The following is a 20082-nucleotide window of genomic DNA, read 5'->3' as shown; positions in this document are numbered from 1 at the left end:
TTTGGTTTTGCAGGAACTTTTCTAGGTTTCACTGCAGTGCTGTGTGTTCTCATTCTTTCCTGTCTCCAGGGTGCTGCTGAAGGAGAAGGGGAAACCTGCTCCTGGACCACCAGTGCAACAGCCACGGGGCTTGGCTGGTCTGTTTGGGCAGAAACAGGAAACTCCAAAATTGTTTAAAGCGATGCTTGGAGGTAAAGGAAAAGCAGGTCTTGCCAAGCTGCTGCAGCTGAAGAGAGAACGAGACATTCAGGTAACACCACAGAAAACAGAATAGATTCTTTTAGGTGCTGAAGAGAGAAATGTGAAATATTCTGGGAGGGCTTGGGCAAACAGAATAAATAAAAATATAGTTTTACTGCAATCAACAGCAGAAATTCCCAGTAGCTGAGATATAATCATGGTACTTAATCTCTGTAAACGCTGATTCTAAAATTTGGCTCAAATCTTCCTGGATCTGGACTCTATGCAGAATAGAAAAAAACAAAAGCAAAGCAAAGAAAGCAAACAAAGATCCTCTAGGAAAGTAAGGATAAAATAGACCTTACAAAGACACTAAAAGCATCCGATCTTCTAATCTTATGTAAAGAACAGTAAATGTAGGCATATCCTAACACAGTAATCTGCTCCAGCTGACTCAAGCACACAGCAAACTTTCCAATTCAAAGTCAGAACTTTGCTTATAACAAATACTGAGGACAAAATTTCAAGTTAAGACCACACAGCTAAATCTGATTAAATATGTAATATAGTACACTTATGAGAAAATTTGTTTCAGTTGATTAAAAGTAATTCCCACATTATACTCTCTTCTGAGAAACATTCCTATTAGTAAGAACCTGCTCAGTTCTAAATTCTTGCCCAGAGGTGGCAGAATCTTTTTCTGGCTTTTATGGTTGAGCTGGATATCTTTATACTTTCCTTCTTATAAGTGAAATGAAGAACTTGCTTAAATTAATTATAACAATACCATGATTGAAGCAGAAAATTCACTAAATTTAATGTGTATTTATGAACTTTAAAGCAAATAGGCTTGGACAAGGAATTGGGGCACTGGGGAATATGTTGAGATTTACATAACACATTTTCTTTCTATACTAGTATAAGTACATAAAGCAAGGTAAAATTTGAGGAAAGGTGGTGTGCCCCGGAATGTGCCTGTTTCGTCCTGCAGTATTCATGAGAAGCAGATACTATCAGTACCCACAAGCTTTTCCTGGGTTTTATTGTTGACATTCTGATCTTGAAATAGCATTTTCCACAAAATTTTTGGTTGCTGAATGCAGGCTTACATACATTGCATGCCATTAATTACAGCATCCCTGCTGTGCCTTACCACTGCATATACAGAACTACTTCCCATTTTTTTTCTGCAGCACTAGAAAACATTTGATTTCTTGATTCTAGGAAAATGAAGCTGAAACAGAGAAACCTGAAGAAGAAGAGAAGAAACCCGAACCAGAGAAGAAACCTGAACAACAGAAGAAACCCCCTGAGCCTGCAGCCTCATCTGCACCCCCTGCACAAAAGGAAGAGCCGAATGCAGATGCTAAGCCTAAACCACCCGCAGTTATGCACAGAGGAACCACTAATGAGTCTCTGATCATTAGTATGTCTCCATCACCTACAGCAGGAGAAGGAGAGATCCTTAAAGTTGAAGCTAAAGAGAAGAAAAGGAAATAGATGGTGCTTTGGGCTGTGTTTTTGCTGAATTCGGAGGGCTAGTGTGACTTGGCTTTTGGGTACAAAATATAAAAGTAGAGGCTACTCAAGAAAGAACCTATCCCAGCTCCTCTTCTTCCTTCTGTCCTCTCCTGAGGCAACTGGGCAGATTTGCATACCTACCTCTGAACCTTGAGCCTGAAGAGAGAACTCCTGCTGTAATAGGAATTAGAGATCCAACTGGGTTTCAGTACAGCTTGTTTCTTGGTTGATCCATGCTCTCCATTCTCTCTTATTCTGTCTTGTTCCTGCTTCTCCTTTTCCCTCTCCTGTTTATTCTTTCTTTCTTATTGTTTTTCATGGTTGCCAGTTTGTTCTTAATTTTCATGTCTGTTCTTTTCTATTTTCTTTTCTGGTTTCCCATAGTTGTCCTTTTTCTTGTTACTGCACTACTGTTGCTGAGGTTACTTATGTTTCTGTCAATCTTTCTCTCTCCTCCCCTTATACTTCTGATCAGTGACATGCTTTTGTGATCAGTATGGCTGAGTGCAGAAAGCTATGACGTTGCATGTTCAGATGCCATTAAAAATTGTTTAGAAAAAAAAAAAGTAAAATAAAAAATATTCACAACATACACAATGGGGAAGCAGATCACATAAATACTGCCAACTTGTGAAAGCAAAAGCATTTGTTCTAGCTGTCTTTATCGATTCTGGTGAATAAAAATAGAGAAGATATTTTCCCTTAAGAGTGACCTTTAACTTTTGGTTGCTGATTTACACATTTCATCTTCTCAAGGGATTGGGCATTAATCTCTCTCTCTAAAAAGCAAGCAGTTGCTACAGGCATACTTTAGAAAAATGTCCTACTTGGACATTTCAATGGCCACTTCAGAAACAAAGGTATTTTACAAAAAGCAGGATTTACGTTTCTGGCTCTGGCTCTTTTTCTCCAACCAACAGGTTGGCTGCTCCAGTTTTTCACTTCCATCAGAGCCTGATGATACCAAGCAAACTACATGCCTTACAGGGGCTGAGCTTCATCATACCTATGAACTAAAGTAAATCCTTTATCCAGTGCAGCACTTGAGAGGGCTACAGTTTTTTTTTTGTTGTTTTTTTTTTAACAAGGAGCTGCCACAGTCAATCTTCTGCATCAGCTCAACACACAGTGGGATGCAGTATTAAATAAAAACCCAATACACACAAATACCTTAAAAACAAAACACAGTTCCTCAGCTGACCAGCCAGTCAAGATATAAGAAAAATATCGTGCCAAAATGAGGCCTTTTGAACCCTTTGCAGGCTATATACGTTCCTGTAGGCTACACGTTCTGTTAGGCCTGCCCTATAATGCCTTTGAACTTCTCCAATCATAGGCAAATCTGGCAGCCCAACCAGAATCTGCAGGAGCTTTGCCCGGGTGACTCGATGACTTGTTCCATATGCTGCATATTCCAAACATTCTGTGACACAGCTGATAGCCACATATCTCTCAAAAAGAAAGTTCCATCATTAACAGTGAGGTCAAAGGCTCACTGCCATATGGGAAGAACCATCCTTATTTGTGTATCACTTTCTATTTGATACGTAAGAAAAAAAAATGCATCTTACCTCTTTCTGCTGCATGACATCATAAATGTCATCAAAATCGTTTGTCTATTGCACATCCAGGAGTATCTCTGTACAATATCAAAGTTAGAAATACTGCTAAACTACTCCACAACTAAGGCCTTCTGTGAATAGTCAAAGATCTACAAATTCATTACAATACATGGTTCTTCTTACATCACTTTTTGAAGGACAGTTTTCAAAACATTATGGAAGGGGGGGAAAGCACATAAGCCCCCATATTTTAACATGTTGGTATGGATGAGTAAAGTTCTCACTGCAGAAGATCTAACCCTCTTCTGCCTACACAAATGCTGTCACATCTTCAAAACAAATATTTCCACTGTTGGCATACTGAAGTTCATCAATCACATACTTACAAATATTATAAAAGTAAGGTCTGAAACTTCAGCAGTAAGTGTTACACTGCAGCAACAGAACATCTCTCACGTTGCTGCTTTACTACAGTTCTTCACAGCTTAGGATTGCAAGGGAAGCTTGTCAGTTCTGGCTTCAAAATTATCCAGTCATGCAAAGCCCTTGAGTTCCTTAGATCCAAAATGAAACAAAAAAGGGTTAGTGCATAAGGTCAAGATTTTGTTAAGTGACAGACATCTGGGTCTTCTCTGAGATCTTTCTTCTCTGTTGTTGAATCCCTTCCCAGAACCCCTCCATTTTGGAGAGTGGCGAGGGGCCAAATCTCAACTATTTGTAGGGTTTTCACCAGAAGGAACAACACGCAGCACAAGAAACCTCAAGACATGCTCCTTGTGTAAAATGCATTACTTTCAGAACCTGATTTTACCCTGTGGATTCTTAATTTGTGGAGAAATCGAATGAACTGCTCTAGAGCACCTACATGATGCATCTTTCAGCAAAGCTCATCCAGGTTCTGTATGGCATACCAAACACACCATGCAATGTCTCTAGTATGTCTCAGTTTCCCAATAAAGCATCTCAGACTTGACTACACCTTAAGAAACCATTAAGGGTAAAGGGATGAAATATAAAATAAATCTTCATGCCTTTCTATTTAAAATGCACATTTCCTGTAAAGAAAAAAAAAAAAACACGCCCTGGAAAAACTGATGACAAGTATATGGAATAGCATCAATAGGGGAACTCTAACACAGCAAAGAGGATGAAAGACTCACTGCTAAAACCATCCAATTTCAAAATATCTTGATAAAAGCCAGTATGTTATGCTTTATGAAATACACTGTGCACATTCACAACCACTGAGTAAAAAGGCATTTTTCCCTCTAATCTGATAATACTTGTTATATATCTAAGCTGCTTAGCCTGTGGAACCATCATCATAGTAACTGCAAAAGCAGTGTTCATTGTTTCATGGAAAATGCTGAATACAAAAACATGACAGAAGAGCAGTGTACTGAAATTACAGTTTTAATGCATAGGCATTGTAAATCAGTTAACTTCCAAACTGAAATACATACAGAAAGTACTTTTTTAAAAAAACAAAAACAAAACTCTGGTCACGGGTTATTTCACTGCTGTACATGTATATATATTAAGACATTACATTGCAAAAAGCTCGATTATGAAGACTGCTATACATCATTTCTGTCACAAGGTGGTGCAAGTGACCTACAAGCACATTCACTTGACAATATTTTGCTTGACACGCTCAAGCTGGTAAGGCATTTTTTGCATGTAAAAATAAAAAATGGCAAAACAAACTGACTTCCCCTTGACTCACAATTTGGTACATACCTTGACTCAGAATACTGCTTCAGCCTAACATGGAAGCTTCTAAATATTTCAACATGCTGTTAGCTGTATGCCTCTAAAAGAAGTTATATGTGGAAAATGATTCTTGCCACTGTCCAGTCTGAAGCATTTTTTCTTCTACATAGTATAGAGCACATTGAGAAGTAGGTATCATTGATATGCTATTTAATTCCCTAAGCTTGAGAAATACAGGAGCATTTTTGCAACAAGAGAATGCATTCTCTGCTCCAGAAATTGAATTTATGTTAAGATTATCAAAAACCAAAAAAGTTTTAGATATTCTATATGCAGCAGATGTTTAGCACAATTATGCTTATTAACATACTTGAAAGCATTTATATGCACTTCCACCACAACATAAGAAAGAATTTGTAATGTAACTCGGAGGCAGCATCATATTTTTGGAAGAGGAATTTCAGTAGTATCCTGAATTCCCATCAGTAGTATGCGTCCACTTAACTAGATACAGTATTAACGCTTTGTCTATATTCATTTATCTGTCTACATGGACCACTTGGCTGTGAAACATTTTACTGGTGCAAAAATCATACTTTATCCGTTTACAGCAGCGTGATTTAGGTTCGGTATAAGCATCCACTTCCTTGATCGTAGCATTTTATATTGCAGATCTTGTATGACAATTTATTACATATTATGTATCAAGTACTAATACACTTGCATATCAATGAAGAGATGATTCTGTATTTCTATACAATCAAAGAAAAGAATTTGTTTTTAAAATACAGATCATGGCTTAACATGAAACAAAATCTTTCTTACTATTTCACTCCTATAACTATTTAGGACCCTTTTCCACCAAGGAAAAGGCAGCGTAGAATACTGTATTAATTCATAACTGGTAACTAGTCAACTACTACAAAACATTTGGTATGTTTTACAGGATGTGTAAGACAATCTCAATACTCATCCATTAGCGTTAATATGAATTCAGATTTTTGGCAGAATTATAGAAGTGTGGAAAGAGAGCAGAGCAGCTCCAGCAACTAGAACAAGCATATCCACTATGATCTGGTGCCATCTTAGGTGCCTGAGAATGCTAAATTTAGTGTTAGTCCATTTTGTTGTACATGCTACATGCTACAGCTAGACCAACTAAAATCAGATCAAGCAGATGTCTAATTCTAAACCACTTCAAATGTGAAACTGCGAAGTTAATGTTTAGGACAGGCATTTTGAAATGATAAATGGGACCTTTACATCTACATACACTGATAGGATCAGAACAGATCCTCATCAAGCACTACGCAGCTGGGAGACAAGAAAGCTTTGTCTGTCCACTACACACATACAGCATGATTTACACTTTAAGGTCTATTGCAAAGAAAAGATGGTGAAGAAAAAACTCAAGCCAACAAAATATAACAAATTGTCTGCCCTAGAAAAGCAGTATGATTATAGGATTTGAGCTTAGAGACTTTCTTCATCTTTCCTCTTCCTTCCCAGTAGGAAGACATGATTTCTGCAGGCACTGTTCACTTGTGAGCTCATCAGAAAGATTCATGATTTTAAATATAACAAAAACAATATAAATAGGTAGGACTTCCAAAAAACATCTTTGTTTGATAATGTGCAGTTATTAAACAGAACTTTTCCAATTAAAAAGTGAATTCCTGCTTCACAATAAGCCCTTGCTCTTTAAAGATCAATAGTCACATATATGACTTTTACTTAAAACACCTGAAGTTCCTGTTTTCCAGTACAGATCACACTCTAAACATATCTTACAACCTCTATGGCTGTAGCTTCATAGGCCAACAGTATTTTTTCTGAGATGTTAGAGATTTCCCTCATATTCATACAGCCTTGGATGGCAGGCACTGGCCAAAGGCACTAAAGTAGCAAATGTCAAGTATGCATACAAGGAAGGCTTTTACATTTTGTTCTAGCACTCATGTAACTGTATCACTACTGTGACAAAATTTTCTTACAATGGCTTACATAGACACAGAACCCTGAAGTATTCCAAATTTGTTGAAGCACATACAAACTTTTATCTGCTTGGTGGGTATATGCCCTCTTTCCACATCTGGCTGGTTTTATGATCACTGAGAAACCGCAGCACTTGGTGTTGATCCCTGCTGAAGTAACTGAACACTCTCACTAGCTGTATTTATCAAACAGGCAGCTGTTCATCATCATTCTCCTCATCCTCCCTGCGTATTGAATTTTTCCCCTGTTACTTTTCAAAATGAAACACACCCACAGAAGCCCTATCCCACAAATCAATGCTGAATATTAAAACGATTACAATTTTGGCCCTCAAAAGGCAGACTCGGTAAACTCTCACAGACAAAAGCTAACAGGCATTATCACAGAGGTATGCATATACATGTATATAGAAGCATGTCAAGAACAAAGTCGGTAGGTACACCAAGTAAAGAAGGCACAGGGTCTCAGCTCGCCTGCTCAACCCATTCACTTTGCAGCAGGATTCTTAGGAGGTTGCAGTTTGTAGGTGCTGAAGTAGTTCACCACCTGCTGAGGGACTTCTGCCAGGACACACTGCGCCAGAGCTTCTTTTGGAGACTTAGAAAAAATAAAAGAACACCAAGTATCAGTCTCCACCAACTGTTAAATTAGATCTTAAGACGAGTAATAAGCATCTCTTATACTAGGAGAATTTAAAGTCTGACACTTTACAGATGAATTTATAGTGCCCTTACAGGACAGATGGAAGCTTCCCTGTTCTACTGCTTTTACTCCAAGGCAAAATATCCATTAAAAAAAAAAAAATGCTCCTTTTTCTAGCAGCTGAAAGTATTTGAATAGTTTTATACTGAATATTGAACCTAACTAATCTACATCCAAGTACATTATTCAATAAACATACTCGATATTGATATAGTTGCACTAAAATTAAACAAAGAGCTCTCATAAAAAAAATAAAAATACAAAGAGATCTTCCCCACCATGAAGAATTTCCCCACTGCGAAGAATTTTTTTTATTATTTTTTTTAAATCTACTTCTTCCAGAGATATGACTTTCATAGCAAACTGCAAAGTCTGTGCATATTTTTTTACATGCAAAGCCTGTGCGTATATTTTTTTTTGGTTGTACAAGACTCCATTCTTCCACATCTCAGTCTTTTTTGACCACTGCTGTGGCCACACACAATTTCTAATGAAGACCACCTTTTCCAACTTAGCTTTGAATTTTAACACCATACTAAAATGTGACAGTAACCCACATTTACAAATGGACACATCTACAACAAAAAAAAAAAAAAAACACTTTTCCAAATGAAAAAAGTAACTTCTTCCTCCCAAATGAAAAACACATCCATTTGTTTAATCAAGTCTGAGGGAGATTTACACAGGTCATTCTCCTGCAGCAACTTGTTAGAAATGCAGTGCTCAAACCACCAGTGAAGTTTTTTAAACATGAATAAGCTTACCTAATAGAAATTCTACAGATACTGAAGTCAAGGCTTTTTGAGCATTTGGTAAGTATGTATCTCAGACTCCAGAGTTCCTTTCAAGGACACCGCAAAGGCTAAGGACTGTATATAACCCAGCAAACCCAGCATACTTCTATAGTATTTAATTAGAACATCATTCAGATTACTTACATTTTGGAACTTCCTAAAAGGCACAAACTGGACAATGTCTCTGACAGCTGGTTCTCCTGATGAAGACCTAAGAACTCCATTGTCACCATCAAGAAACTCCATAGCATCAAAGTCTGCTCCTCCAACACCAACAATGATAATGGACATAGGCAGTTTTGAAGCATTAACTATGGCAGTTCGAGTTTGGTCAAGGTCCGTTATCACGCCATCCGTTATGATCAGAAGAATAAAGTATTGCTGTCAAATCAATAAACACTGTGTTATGACAGAAAAATAGACAACATGTAGGTACGTATGCTTAGAAAATGCACGCAGCCTATATACTGTTCTGACTTTAAACATGCTCATTGTACTTACTCAAGTGTACAAACATCTGTGTTTTGCTTCTTTTGTACAGTCCAAAGATATTTACATGGACAGCAAAATCTTTTAATAGTAGTAATCTTTCAACAACCCTCCACCCAAAAAATAATGTTGTCCTCCTTCCTTTACTCTCAAAATCCTCGGACAAACTAACAGCTAACCTATTTTCCAAGTATTTGTGCTGGTATAGAAGGCAGTTTGCTGATGTTTTGGACAGGATATATTTGTGAAACTTGCTTTTGTTTCCTTTCTGGTCTACTGACAGCTTTATAAAATGCTACCCGTTGCTTCATCCAGGTAAGAATAGAAAAACAAGAGTGATACCAAGAAAAACAGAACAGCCGCTCATTTACTCAGTATATTCCTAAAATCTATAGATTAAAACAATTTGTTTTTTCTTCTGAAAAGCAACGCGATAATTTTTAAATTCCTTTAACTGTCTTCTAGCTGCTTTCTGAATTTTATTAGCTAGGCATCTGGGACCACCTTGACTAAATTACCAGAGGTAAATTAGTCAAGTATCACTTGAATTGCTTCCATGATACTGCCAGGACCTTTAGAAGTTGGCTTCCTACCTTCTGTCTCAGATTGAAGCACCACGAACAAACTAGAACTACAAAGTTTGGAAAACATCAAATACTTTTTGAACGTGCAGTCTTCTTTCATTTGGTTTATTTCAGACGATTACTGGACAGCATGAATTCCAGTTTCAAAGGTACTCCCCGTATTCTTATTAATCTCTCTTCAGTATTTGGATTTCTATCTTTCTTTAGATGCCTCTAAAATAATTGATATTCCCTTTTCTCCTCTGTTCAAGTACCATCTTTTGTCATTGCTTCAACCCATTCTATTCTTCCCCACTCCAGCAAGAATGCCTACAAAACAACCATGATCAGAAGGCTATGACCAAAAGCACGATAGTACCTATCACTGGATTTATTTCTCTCTCCTTATGCTTCTCTCATTCTAGGGAAAAAAAATCTGCATTAAATGCATTAAATGGCAAGGCAGCAAAAATTCCTCAATACATCCTTTCACGTAGAAAAAGAAAGAAATTGCTAGGCATATTGCACTCAAAAAAAGGTCCAGAAGTTTCTAAATACTTTCCTAATACATGTACTGATGATAGTTGCTACTGAAAGACCATCAAGGAAAAAGCTTCCAAATTTCTTTGTATATGAAAATCCACAGCTCTTTTCCAAACTGGTTTCCACAGGTACATTTATATGCAAAAATAGCTAACTTTATTTTCTGATTTTCTATGACATCTGAGAGAAGTATTTACTATGATCAATGAGTTCAGATATACATAGCTTCAGACTGGCTGAACTTGTATGGAGTATTATCTAAAGGATTTGATACTTAAGACTTGTTCTTCAGATTTCCTAATTCAACATCTCACATGTGATATGTAAGAGGGAGCAAGGTGGATAGTGCATACAGCACCTAAAATTTTATAGTAAGGACAGTTCATCGCTTAGGTTGGTACCTACATGCCAGGAGGTATACCTACCATTTTCTGACTGAGTTGATTTGCTCTCTCAGCTATCTGATGTGAACCAAGGTCTAGTTTATTTTCTTCACTAAGTAACTCTAATACATGACTTGCGTCATAACAACCCGATACAGCACTATAGTCTTGGGGAAGAGTGGCTGGAAAGTTGCCTGGCAGAAAAGGACTTGGAGGCGCTAATCAACAGCCAGCTGAATGTGAGCCAGCAGTGTGCTCAAGTGGCCAAGAAGGCCAATGGCATCCTTGCCTGTATCAGAAATAGCGTGGCCAGCAGGACTAGGGAAGTGATTGTCCCCTTATATGCAGCACTAGTGAGACCGCACCTCAAATACAGTATTCAGTTTTGGGCCTCTCAATGCAAGATATTAAGTTGCTCAAGTGGGTGTAGAAATATGAGCTGGTGAAGGAACCAGGTAATTAGACTCATGAGGAGAGCTGATGGAACGGGGGTCATTTTGTTTACAGGGATGCCGTCCAGATGTGCAGGGATGGGATCAGGAAAGGCAAGGCACAGATGGAACTGAACTTAGCAAGGGACGCAAAAAATAACAAGAAGGTTATTGGTCAATAACAAGAAGTACATTGGTCAGAAAAAGACCAAGGAGAGTTTATCTCCTCTGATAAATGAGAAGGGAGAATTCGTAATGACAAACATGGAGAAGGCTGAGATACTCTAAAACTTCTTTGCCTCAGCCTTTGCTGCCCGTCAGGCTTCCTACATCCCTCAAGACCCCAAACCTGTAGGTGAGGGCTGGGGGAGCAAAGTCCCTCCCACTATAAGCAAAGAGCAGATTCCAGACCACCTGATGAAACTCATCAGGGGCAAGTCTAAATGTACAAATACATCGAGCATACAAGTACATGCATGCCCAATGACACACATCCTGAGGTTCTGAGGGAACAGGCTGATGGAGCTGCCAAGTCTCTCTCCATCATATTTGAAGTCATGGTTGTAGGGCAAAGCCCCCCTGGTGACTGGAAAAAGGAAAACATCACTGCTATTTTTTACAAATGATAGAAATTAAAATACAGGAAACTACAGACTCGTGAGCCTCAACTCTGTGCCTGGCAAGATCATCAAACAGATCCTCCTGGAAGCAATGTCAAGGCACATGCAAGACAAGGATGTGATCCAGGACAGCCAGCATGGCTTCACCAAGGGCAAATTGTGCCTGACCAGTCTGGGGCCTTCTATGATTGAGTTACTGCATCAGTTGACATGGGAAGACCAGTTGATGTTGTCTGACTGGAATCCCATAAGGCCTTTAACGTGGTCCCACAAGACACTCTGATCTCCAAATTGGACAGAAATGGATTTGAAGGGTGGACCATTCAGTGGATAAGGAACTGGTGTGAAGGCTGTACCCAGGGAGTGGTGGTCAATGGCTCTATACCAGGCAGAGGCCAGTGATGAGTGTTGTCCCTCAAGGGTCTGCCTTGGGACCAACATTGTTTATAACCTTTATCAATGACATGGACAGTGGGATTGAGTGCAACCTCAACAAGTTTGCAGATGACACCAAGCTGAGTGGTGCAGCTGATACAACAGAAGGAAGGAATGCCATCCAAAGGGATCTGGACAAGCTTGAGAAGTGGGCTCATGTAAACCTAATGAAATTCAACAAGGACAAGTATGAGGTGCTGTATCTGGGTCAGGGAAGTCCCAGACAGGGAGAAGAACTCATTGAGAACAGCCCTGCAGAAAAGGACTTTGGGTGTTCTGGTGGATGAAAGGCTCGACATGAGCCAGCAGTGCACTTGCAGCCCAGAAGGCCAACTGCATCAAACAAGGAGTGACCAGCAGGTCAAGGGAGGTGATTGTCCCCCTCTGCTCTGCCCTTGTGAGGCTGCACTTGCTGGGGCCTCCAAAACAAGAAGGATGTGGGGCTGTTAGAGCAGGTCCAGAGAAGAACTATGAAGAAAGATCGCGACAGGGCTGGAGCAGTGAAAGGCTAAGAAGAAATGCTGAAAGAACTAGGGATGTTCAGCCCGAACAAGAGAAGACTCCAGGGTGAGTTCATTGCAGCTTTTCAATACTTAAAGAGGGCTTAAAAAAGATGGAGAGCAACTTTTTACTCAGACAGGTAATGACAGGACAAGGGGGAATGATTTTAAACTAAAAGAGGGGAGATTCAGATTAAATGTTGAAAGAAAATTCTTCAGAGTGTGGTGAGGCACTGGAACTGATTGGACGGAGAAGCTGTGGATGCCCCATCCCTGAAGGTGTTCAAGACCAGGTTGGACAAGGACCTGTGCAACCTGATCTGGTTGTCAGCACTCCTGTCCATGGTAGGGGGCTTGGAACTAGATGGTCTTTATGGTCCCTTCCAACCCAAGCCATTCTATGATTCTACAGCTGTTTAGTCTTGAGGACAAGACTCTGATGAGGAAACCTCATCACTCTCCACAACTACCTGAAAGGAGGTCGCAGCAAGGAGGCTGTCATTCTCTTTTCTCCAAGTGATAGTGTGATAGGATGCAGAGAAACAGTTTCAAGTTGCACCATGGGAGGTTTAGACTGGGCATTAAGAAGAATTCTTGACAGAGCAGGTGTTTGAGGATTTAAAGTGTCTGACCAGGGTAGACCTTGAATCCCTGTCCCTGGAGGTATTTAAGAGACAAGGGAAGTAGCACTAAGGGGCATGGCTTAGTAATGGGACTTGGTAGAGGTTGATGGTGGGAACTAGTGATGTTGAAGGTGTTTTCCAGCTTAAATGATTTTATGATTCTATATATTCAAATGCTTTAATTAGACTTTAATAACAGCATAACACAGCAAGGGCATTTAGCAGAAGATGCCGTAAAGATGCCACACATTTTTAAGCTAGTATTTCAACTCTGATGAGTTCATTCTGTTAATTTATGAGAGAATCTTTGTGCACAATCTGCAAGAATAAGTTAGCTTTTATCCAGCTTCAAAAGATATCAAGTACCAAATCACCGGGTAAATGGCCAGCTGTCAAAACAGGTACACTTACAAGCTTGAAAGAAAAACAGTATAAGCCAAAATGGAAAGCAAAAAAATATGCACACTATGGTAAAGAACTTACAGATGCTGTTTGCTGCTGTGTAGCTGCAGCAGCAAATCTTGCCACATGATTTATAATTGGAGAAAAATTGGTTGGCCCATATAACTTCACTTGAGGAAGACAAGCCCGATATGCATCAACAATGCCTTGGATTCCTAGAGAACATAAATAGTTTCAACCTAATGTTTGCGTATTAGAATTAGGATATTTTGATGCACTCAATCTTCCTAAAAACACTATGTATCAGTTATTTAAAATAATGGTGCAAAGATTTAAAACCAACCACGATGATCCTTTGATTCCTATGATGAAAACATAAACGATTTATAACCAATGGAGGCCTTCAGCTTCAACAATGCTTAACATGCTTTGCCTTACATCAAGAATAGAAAGGCCAAATACTGTACAGAAGCGCATGTAACTGAATTGCAACAGCTCTCCAGCTGGCAACTGGCGGTAGTTAAGAACATGATCAGAGAGGCCATGTTGAACAGGCTCTAGCAGCATCATACTCAAGCTAGACATTCTATCTTACTGCTGATTTGAAGTTGCATGACAAGGTGAGAGAACTGTTCCCAGTTTACCTGTACTGGGCCCTAGTTGTTAAAATCTGTTTTCCCAGGTAATTTCAGAAGAGAGACCAAATGTTACTTTTAATAACTAAGATACACGTTATGAAATTGTTTTCTGCTACATGACTAATCTTGCCTATTTAATTGGAGCAACATGCTTCACAGCCCACATTTCAAATGACTTTTTTTATCTTTAAAATCATGTAAGATATTTTATTCTCTAAGTCTGATGTTACTTTGGACTTACCATTACAGAATGGGTTTGATGGGTTAAAATTTAATGGGAACTCATGTGACACCTGTTAATACACAAAAGGCAACGTCAGAACAGTATATACAATCCTCTCCTGAAGTAAATGTTTTTAATTGTTTTATGTACTAGAATTACATGTTCTATTACCTGAAAGGAAGGAGGAATCTGTGCACCAAATCCAAAGGCTGGAAACATCTTATCTCTAAAAGAGCAATTTTCAAAAAAATGAAGCAAGTGCTTTCCTTTAAAAGCTATCATAGTTCACTAAGTTTAGTTAATCAGTGCTGCTTTTGATTATTAAATATACTTTTGATCATTAAGAGCTACGAGGCAAAATTAGGTGGAACTTCCTCCTGCAACTGTTTCTAGGACCAAAACCATTTTTAACATCAAATTGGCAAAAAATTGAGCATTTATTTAAATTAATGCTGCTCTTTACATCACAGATAAAAAGCCTTACTTATCTTGCTGTAAACACAAGATTCTGCTTGTGATTACACAGTGATTGCAAAGTCTTTTTTTAGCTCTACATTCAGCTCAGAACTTTCATTTTTATTTATGTTAGTATCTTCAATACTGGCTACAACAAAAATCTATAAATACTTTAAAAGTATTTAAATAAAAAATTAAAACTTACGTATCATAATCCTGAATGACCATCCCTACAGACCAAATGGCTGTTAGGTATTCATTAACTCCATTAGGGCTGAGGTAATGAAGGGAGTCTGGAGAGCGCGGGTCTCCATTTGAGCCTGTAAAATCTATCCCCACCTGTCAAACAGAGTATTTACAAACTGCTGTTAGAGGTGAAATTATGCTTCTAATCTCTGACAAAGCTAAAGTGAAAACCACAGAGGAGTTATAAACTGTTGTTAAAAAAAAATTTCTAACAGGCACAATACTTAAGATCCAAGTTTCTTGGAATCTTAGCCCTCTTAAATCAATGCCACCACAAGACCAGCAGAAGCTCTGTATTTCTTGGAAGCACTGAAATTACTTCCATCTGTCAGGTTTTGCCTGTATTTACTGTAAGTTACTATTCACAACAGCTCTTCAACAGTTGTGAAAATTAACTCCTGTTTCTTGTCATACACATCTTTCTTCTCAGACATACAACTAGGCAGACCCAACAGATGCCTAGAAATAGTTCTCTCTCTGACCTCAAGAGGTCAAGATCTTCTCTGTATTGGTGATGAGATATGTTACTAGGGTGAAGACATTTTACTGCTATTTGTGCAGCATTTAGGTTTATGAATTATACAACTTGGAAGCCAGACACAACATGAAAGCTTCTCATGACATTTATTATGAAAAAAATAAACAAACAAGCAAACAAGCAAAGAAAAACACCATGAATTAAATCTGAACAGCACAGAACTGTAAATTTCTCCTTGGTCTCCTTCCACACAGCTCTGTCAGTTCCTACTGAAAATAACCACAGGTTCAGACCTTTGTACCAGGAGTAAAGAAGATTTTTCCTAAAAAAAAAATAGTTAAAACTCTGGCAAAATGGCTTCCCCCCTTGCATTTGGTTTGCATGGCAAGGTCTTTGCAGCAGCAGGAGCTGCAGGGTTGGCAGTTGTTTTTTTAAAATTTGTTTATCACTATCCTACTGTATTTTCAGTAGGCAATAATTAAACAAACCTTCCTCAAGTCAAGTTTGTTTTACCCATGACTGTAATCAGTGAGCTCTCTCTCCATCTTTAGCTTGACCCACAAACTTTTCCATCTTATTTTCTCCCCCTGCCCTCCTAAGGAGGGGAGTGAGATTGTGGCCTGATGGCCAGACAAGATTTAACCCTCCACACCAAAGAACAAAATAAAAACACAATAATCAAATAAAGAGCACAGGCAATCAATGATAAAGTTCAGTTTGCTCCAAAAATTCAAATTTTATATAAATGATTTAACTTACTGTGAAATTCAGCTGACACCCACCCATGATGTAATCCAGGAATGTGCATTCTATTATGATCTAAAAATAAAAGTCAAAGATGGAAATTAACTTTTTTTTTTTTTTAGAAAGGGAGAACGATAAATATTACTGAAGCAACTTTTGATGTTCCAGATTTATCTTTACCCATGAAAATCACTACTTTTACTCTATCGATGTGTCTCCCACTGCAGCGACAATACTTACAGTGCATACTACCAGCTACTCTTTGCATCAGAATCATAGCTCTTACAAAATAACAGGCAGACAACACAGCAGCTCCAAAAGCACCATTAACTTAATACGTCGTTTTATAAATAAACTTACCAGACTGTGATTCACCATAAAATAGTAAGTTAGGAACCACAGTGTTTCAGGAACAGCCTTACAAATTGGTAAAGCAACCTTTTCCATACAGACGACTTCTAGAGGGTTGGGGGGGGGGCAGTCAAGGACAGGTGTGATTCACATGTAAATCTCTCTCCTTATATGAATCAGAATATTTAAATATTTATTATGTCTATCAATTTCGGTTATTGTGAAGTTTCTTACAGCTTGAGGATGAAAGCATTACTAGGAGAGAGTTATGGCTAAACACTTAAAAGCAAAGTCATACTATAACATATCACTGACCTCACAGTGCTTAACGCTCACAATGCCAGAGTTTTTATAGCTTTTCTTCTTCTGTCTTTTCTTTTCATTGATGCACTCAAATTCAACCTGCATGGATGCAAAAGAAAACAACAAAACATCATAAATGTAATTTATGGGACACATTCAAAAGTTTTCATTCTCAGACCTATACTTTTGGCTTGTATTAAAAATGCATTTATTTTACTATCAAACCAAAGTAAACCCAGCCTGCCAAATTCAGGGAGAAAAATCCCATCATCCTCCCATCAAGAAGCTGATAATCCTCTCTTACACAGAAGACTACAAAAAAGTTTGTTTACGCAACTCTGTATATTTTTCTCTCTGAGGATCTTACCAACAACGTTTTTAGTAAAGGCACAGAAATTCAGGCAAATCATCACTTTTCCCAGCAGCAGTGGCAGTAACATAATGAAATAGAAAGTATATTTTTAAGCTTTCCAAAAATCATTTCTTCAGGCTTCATTAACTAAATCAATACCTTAACTGCAAAGCAGGATCAGCAGTTGGCTTAGCTAGGTTAAGCAGGTAGTGCCATCATGCAGTCACTATGACACAATCCAGCATGTTTGGTGCATAAGTAAGTCTGAGGTATTCCAGCCGTGCCTTCAGACTCTCTGCCAGAAACAAGTTCCACTGCTTTTTTTTTTTTTTTTTTTTTTTTTTATTTAAGTTAAAGTGATCTTGCAATTAATATCAAGTGAAAAAAGGGACAGAATGCATTAACAATGTTAGCACCTGAGAAGTCTATATGCCTCTTCTTTACATCTCTTAGAAAAAAAATCTACAAAGACAACTGATGTCAAAATTGTGGGAATAGCTAAAGAACACACAAAGCCAAATGCAGAATCACAGAATCACAGAATTTTCTAGGTTGGAAGAGACCTCAAGGTCATCGAGTCCAACCTCCAACCTAACACTAACAGCCCTCCACTAAACCATATCCCTAAGCTCTACATCTAAGCGTCTTTTGAAGACTTCCAGGGATGGTGACTCCACCACTTCCCTGGGCAGCCTGTTCCAGTATATGCCAACATATACTGGAAATATTTTACAGACCTTATCAAATAAATCAGATCACATGGGATTACAGATTAGATCCTTTTAAAAGTAGAAGGATCCTTCAGCTCATTACTTGTATTATCTTGTATCTTTGCTCCACCTTACTGACACAGAGCTAAGTTACTATGAACAGGCACAGCCATAGTTCTCATGAAAACAACTGTCCAAAAGCATTTCCAAAAACAGCACAGGAGGATTATCACTGAAAATATATTTTCTTTAAATTCAAAATAAACTTCACCTATTATGCTACTAGGGAAAAATTAATTTTTGTATTCTCAGAGAGCCTCCACATAACCATGCTTCATACTGCTTGGGAAATCACTATCACAGTTCTTTCCAAAAACACATGCTTGAATATGTGAATGTGCAGAATCCTTCTAGGTGTGTTCAATTTATGATCCTGCTTTCTAAGAAAAGTGCAAGTCAAATCATTAAAAGCATGGAAAGCAAAACTGACACCATCTGGCTCCTGAAAATCTAGAAAGAAGCGAAAAAAAACACTTAAGAGTTCCAAGTAGCCAACAAATGCAGGATGTGTCTAATAAACAGTAACCAAAATTCCTTGCAAGCAATACAAGCCATTAATAGGCATTAAACTAAACCCTCTAATTAAAAATGAATTCAGGAACAGACATCAACAAAAAAAAAAAAAACATGGCAAGGCTTGAAGCAAAAAGCAAAAAACAAAAAACCCTACAGTTAAAGGCTCTACATCAACAGCTCTGAAGAATTTAGTAGAAATACAACACTCAAGATGTCAAAAAAGTGTAAGCAGGCACTCAATATATCTATCTCATCTTCAATTCAGGAGCAATTCTGCAGGTTTTCAGAATTAAAGGAAAAATAGTAAAATATTTTGGCAACATACATGTCCATAAAAGCAAAGGCTTAATGTTAAGGTTACCAATGATTTCTTTCACTTTTTCAAGTGGATACTGTTTATTACAAGGTCTGCAAGTTGTTACTGCTTGTCAGAACACAAAAAGTAATTTCACTTCAAAGACAAGCCAGCTATTGCAACATATCAAGTGCAGTTCTGTGCAGTAATATAAATACTGAAGTTTTTCCATATTCACTGAAGTGCCATACTTCATTTAAATTGTTTGATTTCTGTTCTTTGTTGTTTTTTGTTTGGTTTGTTTGGCTTTTATGATTAATTAAATTCATTTGTGATGATGGTTGGTATTTAGATACATAACATTTATAAAAATACTAACCAAGATAGGAAAGCGGATTCACATTGTAAAGACTGAGTCAGCCTCACCTACAGTAATATTGTTAAGCTGTAGCCTAACACAACTTAGGTACCAGAAAATTGAGTGATGTAAACTTTGTTCCAAAATGACTAAAACAGCTTATCAAAAACATACAAGCAGCTTAGACTATGTAACACTTACAGGTGAGGATCGAGATGCTTCCTTCAGTTTTGACATCGTGGTCTGAAAACTTCCTATGAGATCATGAGACCCATCACCATCATAGTCATAGCACTCAACCTAAAATGAAGCATTATTCAGCGTTAGCAGCAGAAATTGGCCTACCAAAGCAATAAGCACCACAGTGACATTTTTACATAAACCTGAATGTCCAAAACATTCCTGGAACTCTTACATCATGGAGTTTTTTCTTGTGCTGCAGTCTTAGGGTTGCATAAGCATTTAACCATTATGATTGGGTAAAGGAATTTACCCAGCAGATCTTCCACTGAAGTGGAAGACAGATGAGAACACTAAATAGTGTCAGGTCTCAGATCAGTATGTAACACAAATTATATCAAACTACATTTTGAGAGGAAGGGAAGAGTAGGAAAATGATCTATAGGCCTTTTACTGTCATCAAGGATTATGTTTGGTTTTGTGAAGGTCTTAACCAAATCACTGAGCATCTACCTAAAAATTCACCAAATCTATTCACAATCAGGAGAGTTTTATTAATACTTGAATATTACTTGAATATTAAACTCCAAGATAGCTTAGAATTTATAAGTATATGAAGCTTCAGTCCAAAATCTAGAAAGGACTTGAATTTTCCTTAATTTTAGAAAACAGTCTTCATGATACACACTTCACGGATCAGAATGTCAACTAAAAAT

The 20082-nt window shown here is 38.0% G+C and overlaps 2 protein-coding genes across 2 annotated transcripts in view; one reads left to right on the top strand and one right to left on the bottom strand.

The window, feature by feature from the left end:
• CNGB3 (cyclic nucleotide gated channel subunit beta 3) overlaps positions 1–274 on the top strand; it is a 32160-nt gene extending 31886 nt beyond the window's left edge. The window contains exon 15 of the mRNA XM_032181143.1: positions 70–274. Within this exon, the coding sequence (XP_032037034.1) occupies positions 70–274 (205 nt within the window). The remainder of the gene's footprint in view (positions 1–69) is intronic.
• Positions 275–4660: 4386 nt separating this feature from the next.
• CPNE3 (copine 3) overlaps positions 4661–20082 on the bottom strand; it is a 31562-nt gene continuing 16140 nt past the window's right edge. The window contains exons 8-16 of the mRNA XM_032181370.1: positions 19388–19486; positions 16908–16994; positions 16257–16316; positions 14979–15112; positions 14489–14543; positions 14336–14387; positions 13538–13671; positions 8612–8848; positions 4661–7568 (exon numbers count right to left, since the gene is read on the bottom strand). Of these exons, the coding sequence (XP_032037261.1) occupies positions 7458–7568; positions 8612–8848; positions 13538–13671; positions 14336–14387; positions 14489–14543; positions 14979–15112; positions 16257–16316; positions 16908–16994; positions 19388–19486 (969 nt within the window). The 3' untranslated portion in view covers positions 4661–7457. The remainder of the gene's footprint in view (positions 7569–8611; positions 8849–13537; positions 13672–14335; positions 14388–14488; positions 14544–14978; positions 15113–16256; positions 16317–16907; positions 16995–19387; positions 19487–20082) is intronic.

The sequence above is a fragment of the Aythya fuligula genome, chromosome 2 (assembly GCF_009819795.1).
Source record: "Aythya fuligula isolate bAytFul2 chromosome 2, bAytFul2.pri, whole genome shotgun sequence".
Classification (NCBI taxonomy): domain Eukaryota; kingdom Metazoa; phylum Chordata; class Aves; order Anseriformes; family Anatidae; genus Aythya; species Aythya fuligula.
The sequence above is the reverse complement of the archived record's forward strand: the minus strand, read 5'-3'. Positions and strand labels throughout refer to the sequence as shown.